Source organism: Temnothorax nylanderi, unplaced genomic scaffold (assembly GCF_030848795.1).
Source record: "Temnothorax nylanderi isolate EJ_2023f unplaced genomic scaffold, tnyl_v1.0 TNYL_tig0043_pilon, whole genome shotgun sequence".
NCBI lineage: Eukaryota > Metazoa > Arthropoda > Insecta > Hymenoptera > Formicidae > Temnothorax > Temnothorax nylanderi.
In genome coordinates this window covers 1,040,662-1,067,150 of record NW_027249105.1, presented here as the reverse complement: position 1 = coordinate 1,067,150, position 26,489 = coordinate 1,040,662, and the positions used below count along the sequence as shown (strand labels likewise).

General features: G+C 40.0%; 1 protein-coding gene across 9 annotated transcripts in view; it reads right to left on the bottom strand.

Annotated features, from left to right (window-relative positions):
- Positions 1-26,489, bottom strand: part of Lar (tyrosine-protein phosphatase Lar) — a 382,201-nt gene that overhangs the window by 29,744 nt on the left and 325,968 nt on the right. For all 9 annotated transcript variants that reach the window (XM_071704655.1, XM_071704649.1, XM_071704648.1 and 6 more), the window contains one exon: positions 8,323-8,505. In XM_071704655.1, the coding sequence (XP_071560756.1) occupies positions 8,323-8,491 (169 nt within the window). In that variant the 5' untranslated portion in view covers positions 8,492-8,505. The remainder of the gene's footprint in view (positions 1-8,322; positions 8,506-26,489) is intronic.

The window sequence follows — 26,489 nt, the reverse complement described above, 5'->3', positions numbered from 1 at the left end:
GTATGCACGTACGACACGAATACATGAAGTGCAAGTCGTCTCACTCTGTCTCTTCGCCTCATCCTCCATTTCTGGATAACATGCGTCGCGAGGTGGAATCGAAGGATGAAGCGGGGATGAATTCGCCGCGCACGACTCGGTGAATACAGGATTCCATCCGGATAGAATACAAATAGGAAATATGTTTACACACCGAAAGCATTCCGAAGTGTACGCTGCGTATAGTCGTATACCTACGATGCGTCCATCGTGCACATTGCCGCGCGCGAGACACTTTTTAATCCCGACGTGTGTATTCAACGCGGAATTTCGTTATTAAAGTTTACATCTCCGATTTTGCGATTTATATAGTTTTCGATCATTAAAAGTGATTCAGAAAATAGTCGCGAGTATTTTCGATTTTTCTCTTAGGTCAAGTGCGGTCAAAAACTTTCAACGTAAAAAATTTGATAAAAAATTGGAAGTTAAACTTTCTTTAAAAACTTGTTCTTTATTTAGAAATTCGGTAGTCATGAGTACACATTTAGAAATTAGATACAAAGAGAAATCACGAGAGCAATTTTTTGCATATTTTCCAAATAAATTTCAATGTTTAGAATTATCCCGATTTACTTACATTTTACACACAAAAAAAGAAAGAAACGAAAAAAGAGGCTCTCTTGTTTTCTCGGACCCCTATGCCCAGCTTGCGAAATCGTAACTACATCGACGTACGTCAATGCTGGTTCTTGATTGCGTCAAGAGACAGTTTCCAGTGGCATAGCTCGATTGTAAGCGCGGCCTGAATTCGATCCGGAATCAAAGGCACAGATGGGAAATTACCGTCGAAAGCGACGCGTTGTGCTAATATAAGGACAATCGGTAGCATTATGCGGGCACGGAGGGGTCGCAGCGAGAAATGCTTTGGGGATGATCGTCGGGGTGCAGCTATATATAGACAGCGGAGCCGCCCTTGCCGGAATAACAGCGACGAAACGAGTTTGCGCCGGTTATTTAGGGGTTAGCGCCGAGCTCTGCCTATCCGGATTAATTAAAGTGGAAAGGCGGCGACGGTGCTCGTTTGCTCGCGCGAGTTTCCTATCGCATGCAATTGCGATTTCTTGGCGCCGTTCCAGCTTTGTTTGAACGTTGTTGTTTCCGCGATCAGAATCCTGTCGAACCCCCCCCCCCCGCCCCCCTCCCGCGCTGTCGCTGCACGAGGAGAACTCGTACTACTCGGTCTTTTGACGAAGCGTCGTTTAAGATAACGAACGTTCTCCTCTCCCTCGCGTCGCGCCTTGCGTCTTTGTACAGCGAAAAACAACGGAGAGAAGATCCGCTTCTCTCTGAGGGTATATATCGGGTAACGTCGCCCTTTTTCCTTTATCCTTCCTCGTTCTTGCCCGTTCTCCCTCAACCATTGGGTTCCTCCCACCGCGAAAAGAGAGTAACTCACTCAAGCTCCCTCCGCGTAGCCGGTGTCATAAGTCAACCCCCTGGGTAAAGGGTGGTCTAATGGGCCCGGGAGAGCTTCTCTGGGGGAGTCACGGCGACGGTGGAAAAGACGCTAGTGGAAAAGGTGGAGGACGCGCCCGTTTCGCTACGGTCGAGCGCGAAGGGAAAAGGGATGCATGGCGGGGTTAAGAAACTGGGCTGAGAAGGAGCACGTTCGGGAATTTCAGCATAAGTGTTAAACTCGAAATGCTCATTTTATCCCGGAGCTTATTTCGAACTTCGTTGTTTGCAGCTCGTCGACGCGGACGGCTCGCTGCGTAAAATTTTGCAAACACCAAGAGACATGCCTCACAGGAATCGACATCGAACTGTTTATGGTGTAGATTTCAGTGGTGGATCGCGCAAGCCGATTTAACAATACCGTTGGCCATTGTGCTACGTCGAGCTGCGTGTGACGCGACTGTGTTAATCGATACTACGATATCAAAGGTAATGAACTGCAATATGAGGAGTTTGTAAACGGCTGTAGCACAGGATAATTGTAACATTCGCAATAATCCCGGAACTGTAATTACCGCACGCGTTGGGAGGACACATAAATTAACTTCCGAAAGATTGATAGAGCGAATTCTAAAATATCAAAATCGTGAAAAAGATAGTAATCAGCGGACAGTTATCAAATGTAAAATAGACGAGGCAATGAACAAGAGAGGAGAAAAATGAAGCGTATAATAAGAGTATTGTGCTCATCGTGTTGTTTGTGTCAAACTTGGTTTCTCTTCGGTATTAACTCAGATTAATGGGTTGGAGAAATCTTGTCGCGTAGACCGTTACGATGTTTACACAAAAAGCACGTGCATCTCCTCCTGTGCCGTTCCCTTCGATGAAACGCGAGATTCGCGTTAATTCGACTCGCGCTCGGTTTACTTCAGACACAATAATTAAGAGTGTTGCGGTTATAAAAACAGTACGCAGTCATAAAAATATGCATGTTATGATTCGGGAAACATTGAAGAGTTAAAAATGAAACCCATGTGATAAAGACACCCCCTCGTTGTATCGCGGCAGTAATCATTTAGGGGACTGCCTGCCGAGAAAAAGTTGATCTCGATTATCTCGACCTTTTTTTCTTCGGGCTTCGCGATAGCTTCTTTAATGATGTATGATAATAGGTGTATAAATGAAAAAGACATGAAATATAAATAAAGACCCATCATAAGAATTAACGATTTAATCATATAAAGTTGATACCGACTTTTATATACATTAAATTGAGATATTTATATGAAATCTCTTATTTTCTTTTGAATGATTATTATCTCTCTAGTACTTCTTCCAATTTATTATCGCGATGATTTCATCGCAGGTGTTCTGAGAGCGTAAAAGAGTCTAATCTTCTTCTTCTTTCCTATCTTCTTGCTCTTCTCTAATCTCCGAGACAATCTGACACCCGCGATCATCCCGTCGCGACGCGGTATCTTCCGTTAGGGCACCGTTAAGTCGCGCTACTATATTACGTCGCTTGTTCCGAAGTTCGGTGCTCGTTCATCAAGCTCCGAGGGCTTTAACGCGGAGAATTTTACGAGTGTTGACGAAGCGCTAACCGACGCTTTCCGCTTTTACCTCATCTCCGTCGCGCACCATCACTTCGTTCGCTTTATGAGCGGAGAATTGCAAAATATAATTTAACGATTCGCCGTGTTAAGTTTTGCCCGCGTCGTTGCGCTCCTACGAGACGACGCGACGCTGCGCGAGCAGCCGGCAGCCGTGAGAAAGAGAGGTTTCCTCAAGGGCCGCGCCGAGCCAAACCACCTTTCAGCAAGACGCCCCGCTGAAGGTTAAATGAAACGTTAAACTGCTTTAACTTATGCGCCCGCGTATCTAATTAAATTTGCCGTCGCGTAATCGCGCGCCGGAGTTCTCCGAGAGAATAAGCGTGACTTATCGGCGCGAGCTTAGCGTGTGCTTAATATGTTGCTCACATGTTGCTCGCGGAGCGAACCTCGCGTGTCCATGCAAAATTCTTACTTCTTCATCAAATTTTATAATCCTGCACTACTTATATACTTTTTACATATTTTTCATATATCATAATATAATTATATTCCATACAACAGGCTGACACTTGTTTTTCAGCCTATGCTTATTAATAATTTAACATAAAGCTAAGAGATTTAAGAAATGTGTTCAAAATTTATTTAACATCCGTAAATTTGAAAGTACTTTTATAACTTTTTATAACAGGACTTAATATAACTCAATACAGCCCGCGTTAATCACTCAGAAAAAAATTAATTGTTACTATTATATATAATGTAACATGTTCTGGGAAAGCGCGGTTGTGTTTTTACTGTTTTTAAATGACATGTCAATTCACCAAATGCGAAGATCTCGCGGAATTTAATCGCGCGCAGTGAAAATGTGAGGAGGTAGTTCCGTAGTCTCAAGCGCTGTTCTATGACAAGGGCGCTTTGATATCGTTAATGTACATCGCGAATGTAGCTATTCCCGTAAATTAACGCAAACAATGGTATGTACCGAGTATCTAGGGCACGGACGCGCGCGCACGGGAGAGTGCGCGGCGAGTTAAAATTTTAGCAATGGCTTAATTTTCGCTGACAACGCGAGGCGAAACGCCTAGTGAATTTAATCTGCAAGATTTGAATAATACATATGCACACGCAATTTTCGCATAATTCTGTACGTAACCGCTGCGAGAGCGGGTGAACCCCGCGAGAAAAACGCCTATCACAAGTCTTTGTAAAATATCCACCACCTTTTACACTTCCTCCGTGCTAAACTTGTGTCTTTCCTCCGTCAGAAATTTGCACGCGCGGTTACACTTGTTAAATAAACGGAATAAAATACATTAATGCATCTAAATGTGGAGATACTGTGACGCTCGGTGTTTTGTTATGTGACAAAACAAAGCCGTTAATCATATATCGTTATTATAAATTTTTCAAGGATGGTTTATATGAGCAATTAAATACACTAAAGTGCATAAAATGTATTTATATATTTTATATTTTTTAATATAATAAAAACTTTTAGAATTTTTAAGAGATTATTAGAGATAGAATATTTTATAGTATTTATTTTTCAGCATTTGGAAGAAATATGTTCAGAGCATTTTTTAATGAAAAATTCTCATGGATATACACTTTATTTACGCTCAAATACTATCGCTTACGATACGCCTGATGTGTAAAAGCTCCAGCTTTTTGCTCATAATACTTTGTTTCTTTTCTTTAATTACGGGATAGGCTTTGGAAAATCCATATATCGAGAAGTTTGTATTTTATTCCGGGAAAACACGATGCATCGAGTGCATCGATCGATGGCGTATGTTATTTTTGGCGTCGCTCTCTGATATTTGGCGGCATCCAGTTCTTGTTTCGAGATAAAACATAGCAGAACGATGAAAAACTCTGTCAAGAATGCATCATCAGTCCCCAAAAAAAAATTCCCGAACGCGGGCGATCTATCGCGTGGCGTTCCGCAAACGCGTTAACAGTTTCGTGCGATAGATACGAACGACGCGCGCGCGCGCGCGTACAATTTTCGAGCGAGCTTTCGCTTAACGAGTTCGAGGACAGGTAAGATTTACGAGAAAAATGCTTGTCAGCGCGAGGATGGAATTTATGAAAACTCTCGTTTCGTCCCGGTCGGCACCGTCAGTTCTCCTTCTCGCCCACCCGCGGCCCTCGTTCACGCCGTCCCTTTTCTTTCCCCGACGCGCACCCACCTTCCTCCTTATTTCTCGTCCATCCATTTCTCTCGCGCGGAACTTGGTGCGCCGCTATATCCAGAAAGTACATCGACTTGTGATGTACTTTTTGCGATACATTAAGGCGTATATTTTATGGGATGTGCGTATAACGCGACGACGGCAGCGTACCGCGGGTGCACGCTATCGACTCAGGTCTTCACACGAAGTCGCGAAGACACGCGAATAACGTTAAGAGTGCGAGCGAGTGACTGATGCGACTCCGGGGGTCGCCTCCCTCATCGGCGCAGGGGTTATCAACCCTTCTCCGCTAAATTACACTTAACTCGATCTTATGGCCGACAATGGCACCGTTATTTCCATTCGATAAAAAGTCACGCGATGACAAATAGCGTCATCGTACAGCTCGCGTCGACAAATTTAATTTGCACATGCTGAGCGACGTAATTGAATGCATCGTGTGATTAACGTATGAGTATTAACGTATGAAAATCATTTTAGCCACTATGAACGTAATTTAGACATTATTTATTATATAATGTTGCAATTAGCGCGTGAGATATCTAATTAAATTGCAGAAATTCACTTTGTTCTTATTTAAATATTCTCAGCTTTGTTATCTCGATATTACGAACATAAGCAGTAATGCCAGTAATAGAAACTGTTAATGAAATTCAGGAATTCTTACACTGTATTTTAAATAAATTTATTATCAACGTACCGTTGTCATCGTTAAGGATAATATCGCCGTTCCAATCGTAACTACGATAATAGGCAAACTTTCCTTCACGATGCAAAAAAACACTGAAAATACACGCCGTTATATTCCTCCCATCTAATTACAATAATAATAGCCGCGTAACGGCCCGCCTCGATGCCGCACGAATTTACATAAACGTCCGGCATACTTCATTATCGCGGCTATCGATCGTGGAAACGACCGGGATAGGAATCGGGCCGACTCATTCCGGGTGGATCTCATTTAGATTCCCATTCTCTATCGTCCCGCGATTTTCAGAACCAACTTTATCAGCGGTGGACCGGCACGCGTGCCAGGTTGCGCGGCGCGGATCGAGTTTCCGGACGAATGCATCTCGCCCGACGAATTTCCTCCTCTGTAGCGTTTCTTTATGGCAATTTCTAGCAAGATTGCCGCATCGCGCGCATACGCCCGTATCGACGCTTCGTTCGTACACAGCCCCCGAGATGCAATGCGGATGCCGTCAGTAGGGTATGCAAACGTATCCATAATACATAACGCGCACACGCGCGCCACTGTGTGCGCGAGAGACACGTGCACGCCGTGTCATGTTGCGTGTGTGTTGCGTGTATATGCGCGTTCGCATACAGCGGCGGCTTCGCCGCATCTAATGTACACTTTTCACGTCGCGGCAAACTGCGGTGGGCACCGTAAAGATAGCCCGGGGAAGTGCACGCCGATATTACGTGACGTGTTGCTCGATAATGATACCGTCGTCGTACGATAAAAACAAAGTGAGCGTTATACAAACGCATTCGCATATACGTGCGTATACGCGCATGAAGGCACGCTGGGGCTTGTACAAGCGGCTAAGGTAAAGATAATGAGAAGCATCGCGCTTTAACGAAACTCCGCAACGCGTGCAGAAAATTATTCGTTCGCCTTACCTTATCGCCCCGTCTCGACTTCCTCCGAGGGATATTATTAATATATTTCGCAAGGAGTTTCCGCTTAACAATGATGTGATGATCGAGAACCTTCTCGCTACTTAATTAAACGAAGAAAAATATGCGAGAAGTAGGTTGCGATAAGAGGTAGGTTTTTCAGATACGCGATTTAAGTCGAATTTATATCGCAATCAAGATATTTTATCTAGAATTGATGACAGATTGCTGTGAGATTACGTGGCACCCATTTCAAAGTCTTACGCATAGATTGTGGATAAAAGTAGTACGACCATGTTTTTAAAACGCCAGTAGTCACGTTCACGAGTCAGACAAATATCATTTTTGAATTAATACTGTGTTTACAATATTGTATTTAGGTAGATCGTAATCAAGAATTTTTATCAAAACGCAAATGGACATTTATAGTAAATTGTCATGAGGTTATGCTTACAAAGAGATCTTTAACATTTAACGTTTACACTAGCAAGATTAATGTTCATCTGTAGATCTTTAAAGTAGTGCGTGTATACATGTCAAATGCGACAGTAGTCATAACGACGCGCGGTCAGACACGCAATGTACTTCCGACTGTTTTTTTCTGAATTATAAATAACGAAGAAATGTAACGTCAATAATATCTACATAAGCCGATTCCCTCATCTCGTAATATGTTTGATTATTACCGATGATTATTATCGTACTCCTCGCAGTCATATCACTCAAAATGCGACACGAAGTGAGATCGTCATCAAAGATATCCATTCGCGTGAATATGATATCTGGTGAAACTTTTACGAACTTTTTATCGGTGCCGTCGTGAAAATCGAAAGACGATGTACTGCCGAACGGATCGCCAAGTCGGATCGTTGAACGTGGTACAAGCGCGCCGGACGAAGTAGTGCGAGTACGGTTTACGCGCGGCAGCCGGCCGGTTATGAAACGCGCGTATGATCGGGTACGAAATGCGCTTCGGTGAGTGCGAGTGAGTTGAGGGGAGGGGGGGGGGGAGAGCCAGGTGTGCTCTCGGCAAACGAGATGGATGTGCTGGATGTTCGCGTATCGCGTGACCACTCGATCAACGCCGCCGCGAGTTGACAGTGACTTACGCACCCGGGCACTCAACGAGATATGACATGCGCCACTGGTCGCGCGCCGCCGATGGGGCGCCCCCATTGTTACCCTACCTGTGTACCCGCCAAACACCCTTAATCTTTCTATCTTTCATAGCCTTTGTCATCGTTCGGTCGCTCACGTACCCCATATTTCTCTCCACCCCTCGCGCACCCTTCCTCCTTTATCGGCCTACTTCCCGTCTCGTGAATAAAGTGCAACGTTCGTTGCTCGCCGCGATAATGTCGTTCATTTCACGCGGCGATACTTTTTGCAATAAGGCCGCGTTCTAAAACCGGTTCGAGCTTTCGGGGACATGCGTCGCGCAACGACGACGTCTCGACGAACGAGCGACGACATAAAGCCCCGATCGCAGTGATTGACAGGCGGTGGTTACTTACCGGAATCCAGAACCGTGTATCGTGGATTTGACGTGTCGATAGGCAGCATATCTCGCACCCAGGAGATGATAGGCGTCGGGGATCCAACTGCGGTGCAAAGAAGGACCGCGTTGTGGCCCATCTCGACTACCTTCGTCGTCGGCGCTTGAGTGATCATTGGGAAACCCATCGGTAGATTTTCCGCTGTAATCGCAAAAAAGAAGATGTCTTTAGTTATTAAATATCACGCTTAAAAGTCTGAAATAGCACATTATGCGGTAAGAAGCGCTGATAATGTTATATATACAGAGAGAAAGACGAGAGTTGATGCATCTTTTAAGAAAGTTCGCTGAAGAGCGAATATATGGTAATCGTAGCAAGACAACGTATCCGTAATACAATTTAAAATAAATACAATATTTCAAGTGAAATAATCTGAAAATTTGAATAAGCACGTGTTATTAAAATTTGAGTAAGCACATATTATTAGTTGAAGCCGTTGTACTTTCATGAACTTACTTTGCAAGATCGCTGCATTAATTTTCCCTGAGAGCAAGGTGAACATGATTTTTAATATTTTAAAATAAAGCGCGAGTTCAGCGAGTTTATTATATGCTCTTATATGCTCACATAAGCTTAATTGTATTTGTTTGAGCTTTTATACGTGCAGGCGTGTTCGCGCACACTGAGTATAATCGATCAAAAAATTTTGACTGCTTCATCCGTTATTCATCTACAAGATGTATGATCTTCTTAGACATCAGAATAATCAAATAATGATATATAGCGGGACGAGTACACATACGTGGATTATTTATAGGAGATAACATTTAGTCGAAAATATCGCGCGTAGCGAGAACGTCAAAATATTCGATGTGTACACGTCTTTTACATTGATACGAGGCAAACTTCGTGGCTCGTCAATTATATATCGGACGTGTCGTAGAGTAGATCCGGATAGCTCTCTGTGGATCGTAGACGGGCACCCGGCGACTGGTCTCGCGGGATCGAAAGTTAGCAAAAGCCACTGGAACTGGTCGGCCACGCCGTTCCCATTTCCCATCGCGGAAAACAGATCTTCCGTCCCTCGGAAGGCAGCCCGCTGATATGGATAGATGCGCCGGAATGCCGATGCAATCAGGAATGGAATCACAGAATTCAATATACCGCGCGAAGATCTTTTGAAAGGATCTGCCAAAAGGATCAAATAAATCGCGCGATTCTCGTTTGGCAGCTGCGTTTTTTGGATGTTGCGTAATTGGAATAAATATCTCGCAGAAGATTTTTAATTCACTATTTAGTTCTCAATTCTCCTCGCAAACTTGTTTTTTTTTTTTAATAATAAGAGAAAAATACATCGAACTATTTAAAACGAATGAATATTTGCCAAAATCAGTTGTAGACATCCGAGAAAAACATTATATTTTGAGAAAGACGAAGCAATATTTATAAAATGGTATCTACGATGATGTTTGAATCTTCATGGATTTTAATAGGCCGTGGCGTTCGCCACGGGTCTTCTAATCGATACCTAATTAAAAGATATGTTCGATAGAGATTGAGCGCGTCAAAGGAACGATGCACAAGTCGTGCGTGAAGTTCAGCCTCAGGGCGAGTAAGAAGATTAATTCGACCTGTTTCGAGGTACACGTGATCCGACCCACATCGCTCCCGTTCTTCATGTAATTACGACGGCGCTACATTAATCCTTGGGGTGAACTCGTAGTTAAATCTAAGTTGGCGACGCGGCGTACGAAGTTCCGAACAACTCTCGCGATTGTCCTGCTTCCGTTTCGACGGAAGCTCGTACGACAGAGATGAAGACAATTTACCTGAATCGATTTAATAACCTCTCGATACTGGTTATTTGAAGCACGCGTAGAATTTATTTTACAAAAAATGAAATTGAAAATCTAATAGAGAAGATATAATATATGATAGAATTATATTTTAGACAAATCACTCATATCATTCATAAAGGGGAGTCTTATATTTAAGCGAAGCAGGACTAATATGAATCTTATAATTAATTAGAGAATATGTTATTTTTAGTTAACCCGAATCTTAATATTTCTGAACAGAAATATTATTCTTAATACAGAAATATTACTGTTAGGCTACTAAAATTCAGCCCGACTAAAAATGGCATTTTCTCTAATTATTATATTTCCAAAATTAGTGCACTCTTTTCTCGGATCATTTTATTTTTATTTTATATTTAAAGTTAAATTTTTCACAGAGATAATGCTTTTTATTATGCATCGTCATTAATAAATTAAGAGTTAAATGACGCAAAGATTTAATACAAGGTTTTCCATTTCACAACATTCGAATTATAATTTATAAAGAAGACGGCTCTATAATTTTTTAGAAATTTAACTATCTGAGGTTAAAGTTACTGGTAAGCGAACTTGAGACTTATTACAAGGCCCACAAACTGGGTGAAAGTTCGCCGTAAGAGCGCGATCAAACTGCAATTACCATCGACGCCTCGGGGTGGCTCTTAGAAAGTCCATCTTTCACAGTCTCGTCAATTACAAGAGCAATCGGAACTCGCGGATGAAGTTAATGATCGGCAAGTACTTTCGCGTATTCTGATCTACTCGTCTCTATTCGCGAATATATTTTAAACCAATGAACCTGTTGGAGCTTGGTAAACCAGTCGTTCACACGAACGTAAAGATATATTTGAAGATTGGCACAATTGCGCATCCAGTCGCTTTGTGTCTTTTCTATCTTTTGTTTTTCTTTTGTAACATTGATACCGTCTTTAGTTGACGTTATCCGAGCAGTCGGTGTTCGGTTAGATGTTAGATTGCGGATAAAAGAGAAATAAATTTCTCTTAATTGTTTCATCATTATCTTCCATTTGTCCATTTAATTTCTCTTATAAGAAGATTTCGTTCAATAATATAATCATTTGAACTAAAACCAGCATATAAATGGGTTTTTTCTTGGTTAAAAATATTTTTAAATTTACGTTGGCGTTGTTTTAAAAATATTTTAAATTCATCATTAGCTTTAATTTGTCCATTTAATTTCTCTTATAAGAAGATTTCGTTCAATAATATAATCATTTGAACTAAAACCAGCATATAAATGGGTTTTTTCTTGGTTAAAAATATTTTTAAATTTACGTTGGCGTTGTTTTAAAAATATTTTTTATTTTACTTCGTCAAATTTTGTATTTCCAACACCGCCGTTCGTTATTACATTAAATCAATTTCTCCCATTTTTGAATCTATATTTATCGAAATTCAAGAGATAATAATGTCTATAGATGAGAGATAAATTAAAAATTCTTTAGCGCAATTTGATTTTGTTGGAAATTTCGAGTTAAATCGAGATAAGTAAGTGCATAAATTAATAGCTTATTTTATCTGTCAAATTAACAGTTCTACTTTTAACATAAACAGAGAGGAGAATTTAATTACTACATTATGTAATTTATTTGCTTCAACGTAATGAGGACATTTAGCTGTACCGCTTTTTTAGCACAGATCACGACGGCATCGATGTCATCATGTACATTACCATATATGTATCGAAAACATTTAAGTTAACAAAGATGCATGCGAGATGTATGATCTAATCGAGAAATTGCTGGACTCTCTTTCGTGTATATTGCGCAGAGGTGAAACCATCGCAAATGGGTCAAGAAATTTACTGACTATTTGTTACCATAGTCGCAACTATTGTGCATTAAGGAACTCGAAGCTATTATACAAGTCGCGTCGCTCTTTCTTTCTTTCATTTTCTCAGCAGGATCTGTCAAATTCAACGGGATTCGCGTGCTATTAACGCGCGAGAGAGGCCGATAGGGGAGAGCGGTAGTCCAATGCTCGACAACCTCCAGGATTTTCTCAGGGTCTTCCTCTCCCCATTGTCTTCTTCCGCGGCGCCGCTTCTTTGTCCTCGTTATCGTCCGAGTTATCCGACGCGCGGCTGCGCCAATTATATCGGCGGCCGAGAGAGCGCTTCGCGGCCGACAATAGAAATCGCCTGCAGACTTTCCGTGTGGCCCCCCGCAGCCATTTCCACCCTCTCCTCTCCCTCCTTTTCCTCCCGCTATATCCTCTTTCCTCCGTGCGCTTTTCCACCGGCGACAACAAACAATACAAGCACCCGACGTCGACCGCGTCGCAACGACAACAAAGTCGTCGGCAAAGCTATTGTCCCCGCCTGGCGATCCGACCGCCGCGCCTTCCTCGTGTCCGAGGTCGCGCGACGACTATTGTACAACCGGAGAACGAACACGACTACGACGATGACGACGACAACGGCGACGACAACGACAACGACAACGATAACGAAGACGACGACCGTCGCTGTCGCCTTTTTCGTGGAAGACGTGATTTTTGTGGGAATTTGTCTTTCTTCCCGGCTTCTCGTTCTCTTTACGGCGTTCTTCCATTCCTGGTTTTCCTTCTTTATTTGCGATTTCTCGCTGTGCACGCCACTTGACTATGCACGCAAATGCGCGCGCGTAAAAGCGCGAATATGATGGACCGAGCGCACGTGGACGAGTTATTGTCGGGGATGAACGCCTTCTTTTTTACAATTTCCTTTTACGACGCTTTGCACCGTTTCTTTCTCTCTCTCCCTCGCTTTATCTCTATTCGCACATCGAGTCTTTTACCGTTACATTTAGATTTATGTTCGCCGCAACGCGATCGTAAGATCACAGTTTCACGCGAGAAGAGATTTTTCTTTTCAGAGATTCTTGCCCGACAAGACACAGGACACAAGATTAAGTTACAGACTGTGTATTTACTTTGTTAACTTTGTAGCGAGATAACGAAAAATATATCGAGTGTACCGTAGTAGAACCGCACGGAAAAAAAAAGATTAGCTACTATAGCTAAAATAAGTCGTAAAATAGGGATAACTAACATTTTTTTGCAGCGAGAACAAAAGGTTTTGCTACTATTGCTAAACTTTAGCTCTCGCTGCAAAAAATATAGCTCTTGCTGCAAAAAAATTAGTTATCCCTATTTTACGACTAAATTTAGCTAAATTTTTTTCCGTGCGTAAAGTGATTAAAGACAAATTCAGCAACATTCTTTATCATGTTAATGTCTGACTCTATAATGACATTCTCTCTACTGGCGACATTTGCCGCTTAATTTTCGCGCGACGGAATGGATCTTTAACTTTTTGATTAATGTACATTACAATAAAAGACAAAGTAACGTAAAGTAACTTTATCAATTTGATATAAAATCGCTTTAGGTTGATGCCGTTACGAGCAATTTATTTGATTAAAATAATTAAAGTACTGATAAAAAAATTTCGGTAATAGAATATAGAATATCAACTGTCGCCGTTGTGATATCGGGATTACTTCAATTCGAAGGCGGATGTATGAAGAACGTTGAGGCATTGTAACGATTTGTCCCATTCTGCGCGCTCACTCTCGCATCCTCCATCTTCCGTCTTATCGTATCATCCAGCGGGCCCGCGTTTCGTGTCGTTCGAGTGAAACATAATGGAGAGAAATCAATAGAATGATCGGTTTCAAATAACTCGTTTTACTTCCATCTCTTTTTTCGCCCGTACGTAGAGGATCCTTTTATCGTTACTTTCGACTTCACTCTCGCGATCGTAAGATTTCAAGGCATACGAAAAGGGAGAAAAGAAGATACTGCGTTTTCTCTGTTCGAGAACGGCTTTCAGTGAAGGGCTAGTCATGAAAAAAGGTTCTGACTGATCTCTTTGGCACCCTCGTTTTACGAGGAGACGCTTACGTATAGGCGATAAAGGAATTGTTTTCTTAGAGGGTCAAAGTTATATATAAAGGACTACTCGGCGGCACAGGCGGCGCTCTTTTAGAAGCGTATGGTGCGGCAAGCGCTTCTTTGGGATTTTGTTGACTCTTCCCGCTCCGACGATTCTGTGAGCGGCCTTAGCGCTTCGTAACGTGCGTATTTCCACAAAATTTGCGCGTTGCCGAGCCGCAACTGCATTTGCCATTGGCAGCAAATATTTGCTCTACCTCAACCGGCGGCGAAAACGAATATAATATAGGAATAAATCGTAATTTTAACAACGTTATTTCGTATATTTGATTGAGCAACAGGTGATCAATTCGTGCGGCCCCGAAACGTTCTCTTTCGTGTTATCATTCGGCTCATACATAATTGATAACTGGAGTTAAAGCAAATAAGAGCCGATCTATTGATGAAAAAAATAGGAAGCGAATGAGGGGAAAAATGGATTTGCCGGGTGTCGTTAGGACGAAATTGCTACGAGATAGCCAGATGTACGACAGTTTCGAAATCGGCGATTTCTCACGGGATCTAGGGAATCCACAAATCGGAGGAAGTCCGCGGGAGTGGTACACAGTTGAATCTCTGAAATATCGACGGCTTACAGGATCGTGTTGCGAGAACGAGGGTGCGTGCCGAATCATCGTTCGCCGCGCATAAATTCTCCTCGGGTCTAAACGGCGCGACGTTACACGAAAATATTAAGAGCGCGTGGCGTATCGCCGAGGTATAGGTCTCGTGCGGCGACTTTGAAAACCTCTAGAATCAAACCGCCGGACATAAATAACACGTCGTAACTGTGGGGAAATAATAAATTTCCGTCTTCCGTCTTTCCGGCGCGAGATAGCGTATCGCGCCCCGATGTAATACAAAAACGTGACTGGCGCTCGAATAATCAGCATATTTCGAGGGAAAAAGTAGCTCGGGGGGGTCAAATACGCGCCCGAGAAAATCGATACTGGAGTCGCTCACCTCCTTTCCCGACGGTTGAATCGAATCGCCTTCGACTTTCGTAATCGGAGTCGCAAATATTCGTCGCCGTGTACCTCGCGATACATACCCCGGGTGCGGCATCTGGAAACGACATCTCCAGGGATGCACAGCCCCCAGACTTCGCGACGGACGAAGTCCGTTACCTACATCGTGACATCCCAACGTTTCAGTCGATTCGGAACGATCGAAGATCTTCGTACAAATTCCGAAAATTCACAGAAAAGCAAGGAGTAGTTTGTTGTACATTTTCACATTCTTTCAATTTCATTTTTCGTATTAAGTGTTTTCTTTTAAACAGATACATGAAGATAAGAGATATATTTCTGTAATCATGTAACGCATTTAGATATATCGTTCTAATAATTAGGCGTGTCTCGGAATTCATTTATTCTTGGGATTGCTCGTTAGAAGTAGATTTTTCATTTCGATGTTTTCAACGAGATTTTCTTTGCATCTCATTCGGACGCAATAGAGGAAACTGTGACAAAGCAATCGGACTCCGATCGTACCGCTGCGAAATATTCTGCCAATTCACTCGAAACTTTCATAGTGATCGACCTTCTTCTCGCGATCTTTGTGTGCTGACTGGTTGTGAAGTTTCTATCCCTGAGGAGATACGAGAAAGTAACCCGGGGCACTTCGATACGTCTCGAGACACTTGAGAAGTTGCCGGATGAAAGAGTGACAGGCCAACGGGGTTCGATGGGGTTGTAACGGAGGGGCCAAGGGCAGAACTGCCACGAAGATTTGCGTGGAGAATGTCGGATGGCGGAGTTTCTACCCTGCACCATTGGTTGGCTTTCTCGAGCCGCGGGTGGTGCAATTTAGGCGATATATGTACAGGTATGGGAGAACGGTCTTGTTGCGGTCCGCAGGGAATATTTTCCGCGTATTGAAAGCAGCCGCAGGCTACAGGATGTTACAGCAATTATGTGAAATCGTAAATAGATGGGGATCTTTCGATTATATTATCGAATGCGTTACCTGCTACTTTCCCGAGAAATTTCGGATTGTATGCGATAATAAACGTTGTGAGAATATTAATAATAAGACAACACATTGCAAAATATATAATCTACCGTCATATTGTTCGCAATGGACATAACTAGATAGAACTTCATAAATATTACCGAAGTCTGTATAGAATTTCGTAGATTAACTAAGTCATTTTTATCTATGGATTACGCAATTAATTTAGGATCAATGTTCTTCAATAGTTGATTTTTTAACAGTTCTTGAACTTCAACAATATAAGTAAAAACTCCACTCTTAATTCAATTTCAATTTAATAGATAATTGTGAAAATAGAAAGAAATATTTAGTGCTAAAAAATAAAATTTTGCAGCTAATGAACTTTATCGATTTCTTCGAATTTGATGAAAATATTTGAAGAGAAAATAGCTCGTTTTAGAAATACTTTTTTTCTTTTTTAATACTGCTTTTCACGGTAACTCTATAGGTGATAGAAAAAAACAATCAATTAATAAATACACATTTTCATAAAAGAAATACAGTGTGTGATAGGATACGGTTAACCATTCAGTAGTTGTTTGTAAGATAACAGTACTTTTTCATAATTATTAAACATCCAATGCACGTTCAATCCGTCAAGTCATCAAATGCAATTAACTTTCACGATTTCGTAATTGCGCCCGCATTTCTCGATGCCTCGTAATGCTAAATTATGTTAGCGCCAGAACGTAGCACGAATAACGGATGACTCAGCGGGTTTTCAATCGCACCGGGGCGAATGCAGTCGTACGCATCCGTAATGATCGCGTCATCGTCTGAAATAAAATTCACGTCCGGTCATGGAGGCAGAGGGAATTAATCGCTGTCGGTTCCAAGTGAGAGAGCCGGCCAATAAGGGACGTGCCAATAAACCACGTAGGATAAAATCCGCCGTAAAAGTCTCAGGCAAACGCGCCTTCATAATTCAAGCATATGCGGCGATGCAGCTGCAGGCGTACTTTCTGGACATGGACGTATATTTATGGGGTGTTCCAGAAATCGCATAATATTTCATTAAATTTTTTAGCAACCATTTGATTGGATGCTATCTTTCAATTTGTCAATTTCTAGTAATATTTTAGTAGGTTTCGAATTTATATTATTTTAAAGTAAGTTTGATTAAAAGTTAATTGAAAAACAGGGCCATCTATTTGCTAAAGTTCTTTATTTTTGCATTGCTTACAGTTTAATTATTGATATAATTCTCGTTGAGAAGAAATCGATGTAAAATTGATGAAAGAATCCGTAGATGGAAAAGTTTGCTGCGGAGTGTCTGGGTCGCCCTGTATGTACCCTCATATATTGGCCTCGCGTCATTTCAAGAGAAATCGATCTATGCGAAATTGCCCTGAGTCGCAGAAAAAGAGCCCCTCGAGTTCGGGACGCCGCGCCGGTGCAAATCGCTCCAAAACGAAGCGAAGAAAACGTCACGAAATCGGGGAATTAAGTTCGGGAAGAGCACACTTGCTGACATAGCGTGAAAATTTCTCCTTAAGACACATCGTTTTTACATGTCCTTAATGTATGTGTAATTTATATTTTTACATTTGTACACACGTCAAAGATTATATAACAGTATATTTTCAAGATTATATATTTCTGCTATTATCAGCATTTACCTGGTAGAAAAATTCACTAATTATCTCGCAGGAAGGAGTTATATCGTCTTTCGTTTTAAATATATCTTTACCTGATTCTGTAGAGAAAGAGCGAGAGCCGGAAACATGCAGTAAACTCGAGGGTTAAGCTCCTCTCGCTAGCAACGTTACGAAAAATGCGTCAAAGTATGTCGTGTACGTCGCGATTTAACAAGACTGTGCGAATGACGTCTGGTCTCCTTCCCCTATTTTCGGTGCACTCATTTTTCTCGAACACGATTGGAGAAAACTCGAGACCCGCGTGTGCAAGCGGGTTGTAATCGCTTCACCAACAACAAGTACGTCGAGCGTCACGCTAGTTAACTTCATTAAACGAAGGACCGGGGCGGTGCAAGCTACATTACCGGAATATAAAAGCTTGTCTCTCGGAGTTGCACTAATGTTCCAATGCTGGCGGCAGGTGGTGTAAAAGGACACAAGAAAGCAGAGGGCGGAGGACGGGTAAAGAGACTAAAGAGGGGCGAGCGGGTGGTTTCGTAATATCCGAGCTACCCTCTCAACCAGTCGGCCCGCCTTAACAGGGCCTCGCATCGAGTAGGTTGGTTTCGAGCGGCGGCTCTTAAGGGATTAAGCTTTAAAGCCAAACTCGCCTTCCTTGGACGTTGAGACGGGCGGGGCGTAGAGAGGCATTGAAGAAAGTCGTCCTAAATCGTCGTTTGATCTCGTGATTAATACCGTTGGCTTTACAAATTGGCGAGATGAATGGAGTGAAACCTGTGGGTGAAACCTCTGTATCGAGAGGATGGCTCGTGGAAAAGTGAACGTGACGTGGAACAAGATCGTTCTATTCTATATAACGGGAGGAAAAAAGAGAACGACAAGTTCGATCAAAGATCGTCGTAATTTTTTCGCTCGAACATTGCGCGTCGCTTGTCGCAGAGCAAACGTCTTCGTTCTAATTCTTTCTAACTACAAACCGTCGTGACAGCTATTTCATATCTCTATGCTGCTGCTTTAATCTTGAGATACCTACCATTGCAAACGTTATGATCTATCTAACCTGATAATCGTATCTAAAGTTTAAAGTACAAGCTTCGCGTGATTTTCCAGCAATAGCGAGAACTGTTTAATATTCTAATAATATTTTAATATTTAATATTCTAATGCTTGACTTTTTATTTCAATGTAACATAATGCATTCCGTGAACTGGGTCATTCGTACTCGAATAACAGAAAATAGGAATGTCACATTTAGAATTAAATACACTTTAGAATTAAATACACGATATTACACCATGTAACGTCTGCTCGCTCAATTAATTAAGAGGGTTACCGTCAGCATTTTGTAGAACTATGATCGTGGATATTGCGATCTTCTGGTAGAATTACAACAGCCGTGTGAGGGCTACAAGAGAGGATTATGAAGGACACGAGTCCTTTTCAAAGGAATAATTACTGTTTACGCCATCTTGGATTACAGCGATTATATTTCACGATGTGAAATGGACTCTTAGGGATAAGCTCGCGTCACAAATGCTCCCCCTTCTTTCTTCAGGGTAAGCTTAATAAACAGCCCAACGTGTATTCCAAATATTTCATTTTAATCCCGTTCAACTTTCCGAGGGTGAATATGTCCTTCAGTCTTCAGTATCTCAAACGATAAATCGCATAAAATGTTACCGTCGCATTTAATGATTTAATACCATTAACGGTACGATTTTTTACTTCAATGTAGATAATGGCGGAACCCGTTTTGACAACTTTGTTCTATTATCAGGATGAAACGGTAAAGCGTTAAAAGAAGAAAGATTCTTCCATCATATTTGTGCCATCGTCCCGTTTGTTTAATTTTTCTGTTTACTTTAGTATTTTATTCACTTATTAAAAATAGAAACCAGATTATTATCCTTTGTGCTCTTCCACTCGTCTGCGAATTTTAGTTTAATTGAAAAATTTCAGTTTACATTTTATATTCATATTCTCTTTGTTCGGGTATAAGATATAAGCGCGTAAATTTAATGAAAAAGAAAAAGGTAGAACAGTTTCCATTAAATCGGAATACTTGTTTAAAGTTCGTATTGATTAAGTCTATTCTAGTTTTGTGTCATGCAAGATGCAATTCTAGAAAAGCGCGCTCGAATTGTAAGGAATAAAACTGAATGACGTCTCTCATTTAATTGCGGACAGCTATTGCCGCGACTCACTTAAAATTGCAGCATCGAATTTCGCGTATTAAGCCGCTTGTCACAACTATCGGAAAGGTAGCAAAACCTGTCACAATAATACGGTTTCGATGTAAAAGTGGCAAATGGCGGCGAATCGACGTTATCGATGGTAAAATAAATGGAGCGGCGGCGCGCTGCTACGCTGGTAGTTAAAGTGCAAAACCTCGTACACCGATATTCCATAATTTCACGGAAAAAGTGAGGTGCGGAAACTTTCGTTGTATGATTTCCCAACGGTCGGCTTCTAAATAGGTATCGAAAACGGTGGATGCGTTTATTTTTTAATACCCCCAGGATTTTTCTTATTTACCCTACGCGGCGGGGTGGTTGCGATAAAAATTTCAAGTACGATGGCTTTTGAAAGGCAAACAGACTTGCGAAAAGTAAACGTGCTATTCTTGTAAACAGAATAATCTTGGACTCAACTACATTCTTATTATTTCAACAGCCTTAATAATAAACTTGAAAAAATGCAAAGCGATTAGTTTTCAATATCTCTCTCCTATTTGTCGCATAATTAATAGCTTCACGAATAATCTTGTTTTTATTATCTGCATAATGGTTCAAAAAAGTACAATTTTCAGGAATAATTATATTAGCTTGAATACATATACATCGTGACTATTCATAACTCACGCAAATAGTAATAATGTCCCAGAAAAATATTTTTTGTTCAGCAAAAATAAAGTGTGATATAAATTCAACGTTTTTAGAATCGTAATTATTAAAAGTGAGATGCAAATAATTGCAAAATATGGTCTTTTTTCGATGGCTAAAAACGAGTCACCTCGTAATTTTAACAAAAGGGACTTTGAGCGCGGAAACAACCTCGACGACAAGGGATACGCTTACGGTCGATAATTTTATCACCGGTTGACTTCGCCTGACTACGATACGATAATTAGGGAACGCAACACTGTTCCCTGTATTACTTGGCGCCCGTGTATTTAGGTCGAGATGCACGGACCTCTGAATGCACCACTGACAGACGACAGCCGGCAGATCGAAGATGCATCGCCAGAGTCATCCGATGCGCGGCCCCGTTGTAATGCGCTTACCGTATCACAACGGCGAGCAATTAGCCGGCTAATTGCAAGGAGGAAACGTTCCACTGTCTCTAATGTCCCATGCCCCGTGGAGTTCAATAGGCCTTTGTGTTGTTTATGCGGGGCAAACTTTGTTACCGGCCGTTTGATCGTCAAGCCGGGAAGATGCGGCAAGCACCAACGTCGCTTTTCCCATTATTGTTCAATTTTCATTGTCAACAATAAGTACCTCCCTCCCGCTGTGTTGGAATTTAACGAGCGACTTTGTACGGTCAATAATCACGTAATTTTTAATTAGAAATACGAGCAACGACGTACATAATACTCCAAAGATCATGATAGATTATTTGACGATTTTGAAGCCGATTTTTCTTTAGAAAATGTCAACGTATTGTAATTTTTTAATTTTTAAGTGTGAAATATTTTGATAAATTACGAATCGAAATTTGGATAAATTATTGTGTATTTAAATTTAGTAAATAAATAATGTGATTTATTTAACTGCATACAAGCAACTTAATCCGTAAATAGCATTTCACTTTTAGTCGCGTTATTAAAATTGGAAAGTTGAAATCAGTAGAGCACAAATAGCATTTTACAGCTTAAAATAAAACGTATATTCTAGCAGGCTAATGGTAATTCTATTGTAAAACTCATAGATACATTTGTGCTCGGTATATAGATTACTGTTAACACTTGGAAAGCTCCATTATCAACGAGAATAAAGGATCCAGATTAAAGTTTCTGAACATCAAACATGCATTAGTCTATTTATCATAACTTATTAAAACATACATTAGTCTGTTTATATTATACATTATACATTAGTCATATACGGTATATCTACATACATTAGTCATATATGGTACATATAAAATCACTAATCCATCAACTCAGTATAAGTAAAATTAGCCATTAGAATTGAGACAATAATGCACTCCAAAGACAGTCCTGACAGATTTTAAGTGATAATTGCTTCGTCCGATTGTCAAACAGTGACTAATAAAATAATCAAGATAAGTTGCAATATTTCTCTTTTGATTTTTTGATTTCTTAAAATCGCACACACAACTTTACTTCAATCAAATATAAATTCAAAGAAATTATTAACAATAAATTAATCTACAAATAAGTTTGTCGATCCAATCAAAGGTAAAATTTTATTCTTTAAATAAACTGTGTATTGTTAGATTTAATAACCAATTTTTTTTATTGAAATTAATGTAAAACGTAACAGATAGAATATTTGGCGATGGAATATATTCAGTTTGTTTTTATAAAGTTATTACTCCGGCGCGACAACATTCGACTAGCGCGTAGCTTCGGTGTTTGTTTTTTCGAGGTATAGCACGCCGTTAGTGCCGTTACAACCGATACGTACACAAGATCATCGTGCTATCATTCGTGTGTCGATATCCAAACGAACTAGCGGCACGAGCCGCTCTGTGTATTGTTGTATTACTTTCCGAGGCGCGATCGCGACAGGTACAGGAGATGCAAATGCGATCCTTTACAAATAAATTATTATCAACGTGATTAATTGTTTCTTGCGATTAATGACTGTTATCGTATGGAAACGTACGAAAATCTTTATCGAAGTAGATATTCCGGCATTGGTACGCATTTAATAGGTACACGAGATCATAAATGCCTTAATTCGGCATTAGTACGCGTTTATTTAATAAGTACACGAGATTATTAATGCCTCAATAAATAAATTTAGTCGTTTATTGGGACATACATGTAGAGACCAAAGAGGATCTGGAAAATGCACGTATGCTCCGATATGTGCATGTAAACTCATATACGTTGAGGAATCACTGATTCTGTGTATACAATCGTAATTAAATTAATATTTACTAATCGTGTAAATTCCACGTTCGTACATAAGTGATTTATAAGCCTTCATCCGCTCGAGATTCGTCACTATAATATTCTTAATTTATGAAATATTGCAAGTTACGAATGGAACATAATTATTATAATCCCTTCGTATTATTTTAACGGTCTTCACCACATAATAAAGTGTGCATCGTGTGTCATGCCGTGAAAAGCACCTCGCAGTTGTCGTATTATGGTGGATTAATTTCGCGCGCGATCATAATTAAATGGTTTCGCGAATAGGTATTGTGTGAGTGTAATGAAAGAATCTACGGGAAAAAAGAGATTAGGAGACATCAGACATTGACAATACAATCATGATAGGAGGATGACTTATTATTCATCTATTGTTATCTATTATTTGTTACACAGGCTTTCATTATGTAATAATAAAAATAAAAAGAATTTGTGGATATTATATAATTCTTTTACTAAATATCTGTTTAAAAATTAAACTTGAATTTAACGTGCGAAATAATTAATCTCTTATTTTAATTATTTTAAGCATTGTTATAATTTCGATATATTTCTATGTTACAGATCAATATTCGTAGATTACAACATCGCTACGATTACACATCGCATATGCATCGCAACGTATCGGTGAGTCTTAAATTATTTTTTATTTTAATCCTGAGATAATGGATTTATGAAGATTATATTGAATATATAAAATGTAGGTATGCATAAAATATTAAAAACGCGAATAGAAGGCTTAAAAATCTCTCTTCTTCCTTGACAATTATTACATAAACAGTTAAATTTACAATATAATAACAAATGCAGCAGTATAAAATAGTTTGATTATTATTCTAGTAAAATGAGATCTGAATTCATCATTTATCATAGTCATAATCTTTTCATGTTTAAAAAAAGATTATAAATTTAAGCTAAAAGATAATATAACAAGAAAATTTTATAGGTTTAATTAAATCTTCGAGTTCACTTAGTTTGCTTAAATAAATATTGAAAAATAAGAAAAGAGATAAAATGAGAGATAAATTATACTAAAACAGAGGTTTTTAGAGTATAAAGTTTTTATACTCTAATATATATATATATATATATATAAAGCACATTTAATTATAATCTTTTATAGCCTGTTGATCTGATTAGCCCATATTGATCGCGAATTAAAATTCTAATCGCTCGTAAATTAAAATTGCAAATTAATCCCGTTAAATTGTGAATCAGTAATTCAAACGGATTAGCCAGCACGTAGGTTCCGTTATAAATTGGTTGCATTTGTAGTCGTAACTGAAGTCGGTGCACTAAATAGGAGTAGATAGGATGGATAGGAATATGGGTAAGTAGAAATTCGGATAAGTAGAAAAACGAAAACTATTACAATAAGAAATATATAAATACATAAAGAAGAAAAGTAATATGAACAATTATATGACACATTTGTATTAAATTTAAATTATTTTGTAAAAGCTGAAAACCAAATGAAATATAATATCATAAAATTGGCTTTATTTTTACTGAAAACTGAATATAGTGAGGAATGATGTAAAAAGTATTATATTTTATTATAAATATTAATTATTTGATCTATTAAAAATCACGTAATTATCGTGTGTAACAGAATATTAATTATGCAATATTAAAATTATTTAATATCAAAATTTTACATTATTGATATTAAAATTATTTGACATCAATACTGTAAAATTATGCAGAATTTTGTAATACATCTGCAAAAAGTCATTATCTAACTGAAATTAATATTTAACAACTATTAAGTAAAAATAAATTAGCATTTAAACAGTTTCTCACGACTTTATTTCCGATTTATTTCAATTAGCGAATTAATTCGTAGCGGCGCGTTATAGAAAACGCTCGGAATCGTTAGTCAATGCCGTGAATTTGTAGGATGGCATGATAAACGTGCACGAGCGTATACATATCCACTGAACCGCATATACACGCCGCGTGATGGGCACGCGTGTGCGTGAAACACCGGCGCGCGTGAGTGGAGTTTTGGCGGACTCGGTTAAAGCAGACTCGCCAGCTAATGGACGTCCGGTATTTCGCGGTGAATTAAGCTTCGAACGGGCCGAAAGGTCGACGTGGCGTATACTATGCCGCGGCATCGGTTGCGGAGAGTCGAATTTCCCGTATCCCGTGGATTACTTAAATCGGTATCCACGGGAACGGCGTATGTCGCTCACAGACCGCGTTACGGCCGCATCATGAAAATGGAGAGTCATTGACGGTCTGGCCGTCGGGGTTGGTCGGCACACAGAATCGTAAACATCAGGAATTAGTGGCCATGAGATTGACGATCTGCGAATGTTCTTCCAAATTCTCCAACGTAAATTTTGTCCCCCCCCCTCCCCCCCCCTAAAAAAAGACTTGGAATTTTGTCGCGCGAGGAAAGCGAGATGTATTGTACAGAACGGAGAGTTACGTTTATATCTAAAACGCAGAATAATTTCGACGATATTTTTTTCCCCTTTATTACACTCATTTACAAATTGTATAACGCAGTTTCATACTATATCATCGACATTTGATCACGCTTTTTATGAACAGTGTAATTCTCGTAATTTCACGGAATTAATTTATCACCGTGATTTTACAGAATTCGGGTGAAAATCAGCGGCAAAATTCGTTCGTTAAGCTGTTGCGAGAGTTAATAAAACGTTAAGCTATAAAAGGGATTAAACGGCTGGAATATACAGAATCGGTTATCGAATGTGTCTGATTGTGAGACATAGTACAGAAACATCGTCGGTAATTTCATCGCCGAGGGTTTTCCGCGATGGTTTCAAATATTCGTGCGACATGGCGGTGGTGTGTATTTAACGTGGATCCGACTACAAAATTATGGACAACGTTATCTCGGATGGTAGGTGTTAATGAAATTTGCGGATCATAGCTTTTCTGGCCCCAGGAGGCAACTGGACGCCAGACAGCCTTTGTCAGACTCGACGTGGCACGTTGATAGTGCAGTCAGTTGTTTCATCCGGTCGTACACGAAACTCCACTGTACTTTCCCATGTCGATTATATTATTGTATTGTTGTCCACAATAGTATCATTTTGCCACTATTTCTAAAATTTGTCGTGAGATTGTAGACAAAGTGACAAATCATAAAAATGACCCAAAAGAATATTAGGGTTTCTATATTGGTGAGGATAAAAACAAATAGAGTAAAATAGTGATAAAATTAGATTGAATTAATTAAAGATTTGGCGTCAAAGAGATCTTGTAAATTATATTTATAATATGTATTTATATGACAGTTATTTTTTTTCTATCCTCACTCATTAAAATTGTTCGGTAATACATTAAATTACACGAAACAAAACGCGAGAAAAAATACTTCTCTACATTTATCGACACACTTCTGTAGCTATAACGGAAGGTACTTGGCAGTTTATGAAATCGTGCAAACTTTTCCCGAGACATAGTTAATGTTGCATCGCGCAGTATTTTCCGCGCGCGCGTTTTCCTCTCGATTTAAGGACAATTCTTTACCGGCGTCCGAGCCCCGCGAGAAGCTTAACCATTTTACGAGACGTAAACAGCATTACAAGAAATAAAATATGTTTACTGGCTTTATTAAAACAATGTAACCGGCGGCGTACGAACGTAGGCAACGTCGCGCGCGGCCACTCGGCTGCCCTCTCGCTTGGCGAGGAGCCGCGGTTGTAAATT